This window comes from Netta rufina, assembly GCF_964035555.1.
Source record: "Netta rufina genome assembly, chromosome: 11".
Lineage (NCBI taxonomy): Eukaryota > Metazoa > Chordata > Aves > Anseriformes > Anatidae > Netta > Netta rufina.
In genome coordinates, this window is record NC_140134.1 from 8,162,432 (window position 1) to 8,168,431 (window position 6,000).

The 6,000-nt window shown below is 36.6% G+C and overlaps 1 protein-coding gene across 3 annotated transcripts in view; it reads left to right on the plus strand.

The window, feature by feature from the left end:
* The window catches only part of TLN2 (talin 2), a 174,831-nt gene extending 169,565 nt beyond the window's left edge, over nucleotides 1-5,266 (plus strand). For all 3 annotated transcript variants that reach the window (XM_084293342.1, XM_084293344.1, XM_084293343.1), the window contains 2 exons: nucleotides 1,093-1,218; nucleotides 2,141-5,266. In XM_084293342.1, coding sequence (XP_084149468.1) covers nucleotides 1,093-1,218; nucleotides 2,141-2,269 — 255 coding nt within the window. In that variant the 3' untranslated portion in view covers nucleotides 2,270-5,266. The remainder of the gene's footprint in view (nucleotides 1-1,092; nucleotides 1,219-2,140) is intronic.
* Nucleotides 5,267-6,000: the final 734 nt, after the last annotated feature.

Consider the following 6,000-nt stretch of genomic DNA (forward strand, 5'->3'; position numbering starts at 1 on the left):
GAATATCTCAGTGACATGCAAATCCACTCCTGTAGCTAAAAGGTGTTTAAAATTTAGTTTGCAGGATAAACATCTTCCCAGTCCCAGGGTTCAAGTACGGGATTAGGAGATTTAACCATTCACATCCTTCCCTTCACAAAGTATTCAATTACTCTTGAGAGTACTTGATAAAAAGTAATGCCATACAGGATTGCAGAAGCAAGTTTGAGTAGTGATAAAGTCACATCAATTTTAAAAGATGTTCCTTCTGGTATCTCAACTAAATTCTTCACAGGTGTTTCTCTTGCACAGAAGGTAGAAATATCTTTGGTGTTCTGCCCCATTTCATAAAGTTGTTTCTTTGCTAAAGCACTTAAAAGGTGGTCCCCAAACGTGTTTCAGTATTTGTATGTACAACTGAGTAGCACGTAAATAGATAAGTCTCCCAGTCAGTCTCTCAGAATGAGTGACCTATGACGCCTCTTAGCTCTAAGTCCACAGCAGCCCAGAAGTTTCTTTTCTTGCCTCTGTTCTGACATTGATGATTAGATAGGTGGGAAGGAGGAGGATTCCAGTAAGAGCCAAGAAGTAGGCGTAGGTCAAATCTTTGGTGTATCAACCAAGTTGAAATACAGAATATCAGACGCATGTGTTATCTGGGACAAATTTTAAGAACCGCCAGTGATACATCAAAAATCTCATTTACACCTCCATGTGCAGTACCTCTTAAACCATGGGCTACTCTTCTAGAGTCAGCTTTTCATGATTTTCACCAGCTCTTAGTACATTAGAGCAAATTCAGTGCCAGATCATATGATGCTGAGCGCTATGCTAGTCAGCTGTCTGCACACGGTGTTTCCTAGTAAAAGGCCTTCACGACCTGAGTGCTCCAAAACAAGGTGCCAGCTCCACCTTTTAGCTCTAGTAGAAGAGATTGATTTTGATCAAAGCTTAGATTTTTGGAAGGATTAGTTTTCTTTTCACTGGAAAGAAACAAAAAAGGATGCCTTCCTGTGAAGGTAAGCAAAAATGTTTTAGTTTTGGTGCTCAGAAGAATCAATGCTACAATTATGCATTTTTGTTATTACTGAATTTTCTCTGTCTTTTCTCAAGGCCGCAGGAAATGCTGTCAAGCGAGCATCAGACAATCTTGTCAGGGCGGCTCAAAAAGCAGCATTTGGAAAAGCGGAGGATGACGACGTTGTAGTCAAAACAAAGTTTGTGGGTGGAATTGCTCAGGTTGGTACGATCACCAGTAACTGAAGTGGAGAAAAACTGTCATGGAAACATAGCATAGCATTACAATGTTCACGTTGTATTTCTGACTGGACAAAGCTACATAGAGATCTATGATAAATCACTTGCCTCGGTTAAGTAACTGCTGACATAACAGCAACATGAAATGCTCTAGTATGACTACATTTCTTTATTGAGTGGTTACCATAAGAGCAGTTACAGTTGTCCAATATCTTGTCAATTTTCATCCTGATTAAATTAATGGCTCTTTTCGAACTTCTATTATGCAGTTTAAATATCCCCAAGTCCTAATGGAACACCAGTTTTGTGTGTATATCATCAAAGACAAAGTGTGAGAGATAAGAAATGATGACATTTCATTATATTGACCTTACTAAATATGGTGAAATAATAACAAAGATTTCAAGGCTCTGATGTTATACCAAATTCTAGATTCACTGTTATGAATAAGAAGAAACAGCATCAACTGAGGTTACCATTGAACATACTGTAACTTGTCAATTTCTGTAGTACTGTCATTTCTCCTTTGGCATTTCAAAATGCAGGAAAATACTTTGGTTCCATGCAGCAATGAGTATGCAATTCTACTGTCACACAAACAATATGTTAAGAGACGGTGTTTGTCTAATTTTTGCTAATTGGACAGTGAATATTGGAGGAGCACAGCATTCTAAAATCCAACTTGGATGTATGGTAAAACTGCTAGAAGATACTTTTTTTTTTTTTTAATCCTCTATATGTAACAAGTGGGAATCTGGGAAACATTTGAGCAATTCCTGCTGAAGACATTGAAACTTCGGTGGGTAATGCTGGGGGCCCTTTCTGTGACTGGTGCCATAGAAAAAGAAAGATGGATTTACAGACAATATTTCTTGCTATCCTAATTCATGCTTCATTTTTCTAGATCATTGCAGCCCAAGAAGAAATGCTGAAGAAGGAAAGAGAGCTGGAAGAGGCAAGGAAAAAACTAGCTCAGATCCGCCAACAGCAATACAAATTTCTACCCACAGAGCTGAGAGAAGATGAGGGTTAACCTGCTGAGATGTTCTTCTTTCCTTTTTCTCTCTTTTTTTTTTTCCTTTTAAAGAAATAAGCTAAAGGGGGACAGTACAGTGAGAACTGGTCTGACAACATTCTGGTATGCCAAGCACTTACCTAAATAAACTGCTTATCATATCTTTGGATGAGCAGAGGGCAATAAACACTTGTTCTTTGTCATCTGGTCAGATGAGGTGCATGATGATCAAATAATGGTACAGTATTAAGTTCATTCCTGTTCCTTCCTGGACTTGCATCTCAGGACAAAATATTTTACTTTTTATTGAAGATGCTAAATCAGTATTATTGTCACTTTCCTGATGCTTGACATAATTATTGTTCCTTGACTTGTTATAAAAACTTGTTATAAAACATTCATAGTATTAATAGGAAAACAGTCAAGAAATCATGCATGTGATAAATATCACATGAGCTGGTGGCTCTCTCCCTACCCTTGTAATGAGAAGATAAAGTCAGAAAAAGGTATGTCTTGAGTGGGAAAGATGCACGTATGTGGGTTTGAAGAAGATGCCTTGCCTCTTTCAGTGTTATATAGCTGGTTCATCCCAAAACTGGAGGAAGTATCACTGCACCTGTTTGCACTAGTGTTATTAGTCCTTACCTGATACCAACAAGCTTCTGCTTGTACAGTATTATGGTTCACAAAATGTGGCAATAGCCATTCTTTAGAGAGCGCAGAAAACAAAGAAATGGAAACCTTGTCACTGCCTCAATTATAGCAGGTTCATGAAGGAAGATGCTGTTTGAATTATATACCTCTAATGTGTGACTACTTTTACAGTATTATACACACATACACATGCTCTCACATTGGACTGAATAGTTTGTGTTCTGTTTTGTAATTGAAATTATCTGGTTTGTACTGTGGGATTTCTGTTAGAATGTATGTTAGTTAAAAAGGGAAATACCCAGTACAATGAAAGACTATCACAACTCTTGCTATTCTTTTAATAATTGTAATTATTTTGTTTTGAAACCAGTGGGTGTCGTAGGAGAAAAGAATAAGTGATTTACAAGTAGACCCCTCCTGTAATGTAAATAATAAAGATCTGGACTCTAGGGAGTTTATTTTCATACTTGGTGTTGATGAAAATGTACTCACCAAAGAATTGCAGAGAAGGAATAGCAGCAGTCTGAGCAGCAATCTTTGTCTTCAGCTGCAGAAAGGTACTGTATGTTCTCAATATCTCTGTTGTGACCTAAACAATAGCAACATGGGTAGAGTGAGTAAAAACTCTACCTTTTATCCTGTCAAAGAAGGAACATGAACCACAGCAATTTTAACTAGCAAAAGATAAACTGACTAACTGCAGAAACACCATCCCTCTTAACAGCAATTTCCAACATACCTACACCTCCACTCAAGCCTTCTTAATAATGTCAAGTCTACTTAGGTCAAAGGATGATGCCACTACAGTGCTTCTGAAGGCTGTGCTGTCATTTAGATACCTGTAAAGTACCTCCAACTGAGCCTATTATGTTATATGCAGACTCATCTAGTCAACATTGTTGCAGAAATACTTGTCTTGTAGACTCAGAAGTAACCCCTAGTGGTAGGTTTACCAGTTTAGATAGTGCTAACTCATTTAAGTTACTTGCATGACATATAATTAACAGGAATTTTGTCACACTAGTGTTAAATATATAGGAAAAATGATTACAAAAATAATAAATATTAATGTGTACAAATATTTTCTTTTTGTTGTTGTTAGTCTCTTCTCTGGTACTGAAATATTTCAGACAATAGAATTGTTGGAGAATCCATGCTGATGAGAGGGGATAAAAGGGAAATCCCAGATAGAATCATTGATTATTGACAGATGTGCTATGATTGTGTAAGCTTTTGTGCATACACAACCCTTATTGTTAGAGACGCAATTCTAAGTTCTGTATTATACTATTCAGCACAATTGTATTTTTTTTTTTTCCACTCAACTTTTACACAGTGAATTCAGTGAGTGGTGTAGTGTCACAGAATCTCAATGTTAAGAATTCCTACACACACAAAAAGACTTCATGCAAAGTTTTAGGTCAAAAGATAAAAAAGGTAAATCACTATTACTGTTGTAAGACCTAAATACAGACAGCTCTAACTGATAGGGATTTTCTGATGATGATGGTGGGCCAATCTTCTTTGCAATCTCTCTCTCTCTCATATGTTCCTATCTTTTTTGGAAAAATCTGCAAGACAAATTTGTTGTTGTTCCCCTTTCAGCCTATTTTTATCCCATTATTTAGTCTCATTAAAACAAGAAAAAAGATGGTGCTGTCCTTAGCACCTTGCCATTATTCTACCTTAGATATATATAATAATGTTGTAATGTATTTTGGTCAAAATGGTATTTGCCAGTTTGAAAGAAGCCACAAGCCTGGTCAAGTTCAACTTTATGCAGAAAATGCATAGCTAGAAAACTTTATCAGTTCATAGATGGAAAGAGCCTGCTCAAATTGTGTTCCAGATAAAGTTGCTTGGGAAGTCCATTTCAGCATAGTTATTTTGATGCCTCTATATTCCTGATTTAATGCTCGCTCGCTCTCATTTGACAGAAAGTATTGTTCTTTTTCTCCTCAGCTATGTGCTCCACAGAGGAACCACAGTCAGCTAAGTAACTGAATAGAACAATTCAAGGAGTTTTTTTTTTTTTTTTTTTACTGTGAACTTTGGGTCTTGATTTGGGAAACATTCAGAGGATATAAGCACATTCGAGGCATTCTATTTCAATTTATTCTTGATGTTATAATTTGCAGTACCACTGAAGTCCACATGTGAACATCTGTGGAGTCAGGATCTAGTCCATGCATTTATTTCTCATGGAAACTTGCAGCAGTAAGTGACAAGTTGGGGTAAGGGATGGAAGTTAGTTAATAGGGACAACAGATGTTTACTTTGTATTGTTAACTTGTGACATGGTAAATGGGCTCTGTTGTATCTCACCCTTCTTCATGTGGATTTCACTTTAAAGAGTTGTATGCAAATTAAAAGCAAAATGCCTCAAAGTTGTTTGTGTACAAATAGTCTAGTGTTGTTTTCCCTAACTGTCCAGAAAATAACTCAAATGGAACATTTTATAATGTCTAAGTTTTTCCTTTGCTACATCAGAAGCTTCAAAGTAAGAAAAGGTTTAAAACAAAAATTGAGGGCTAGACTCTTGTTTTGTCTGTCCCTTCCCCTTGACTTTCTGCATCTTCATTAACTAATTCCTAGTGAAGGAATGGATAATTGTTGTAGAAACCTCCTCACTCTAAATGTGTTTAGCTCATGAGCAAATTTTTGGCTCTCAATCAGACCAAACTGATAAGATGTTTACCTCAGGAGTATGGCATTCATCATCATTAAATTTATCCCCCTCCACTTAGTTTTTTTAAACTATAGTTTTGGATATTTTTTTGACTTGCGCTGTAATTGTTGTCCTTACATAAGTGCATAACAATTAACAATTTATCGCCCATATTTGTCGTGATTCCTGGAACCTGTCTTTCAGTACTTACAATAGTGTAAGTTAAACATGTTGTAGTTGTACCTGTTAATGGAAGAACATATATCTGTGGCACAAAGTTTGATGCCACATGCAGAAACTTAGATTGTTTGAGATGCTAGTCTGTTACAGATGTCTCTTTTGTTTGACCTTAGTATCTGTGGTGAAGTCTGATTTAAAAAAAAAAAAAAAAATCAGAGGTGACAGTTGCACAGATTGGATCAGGCTC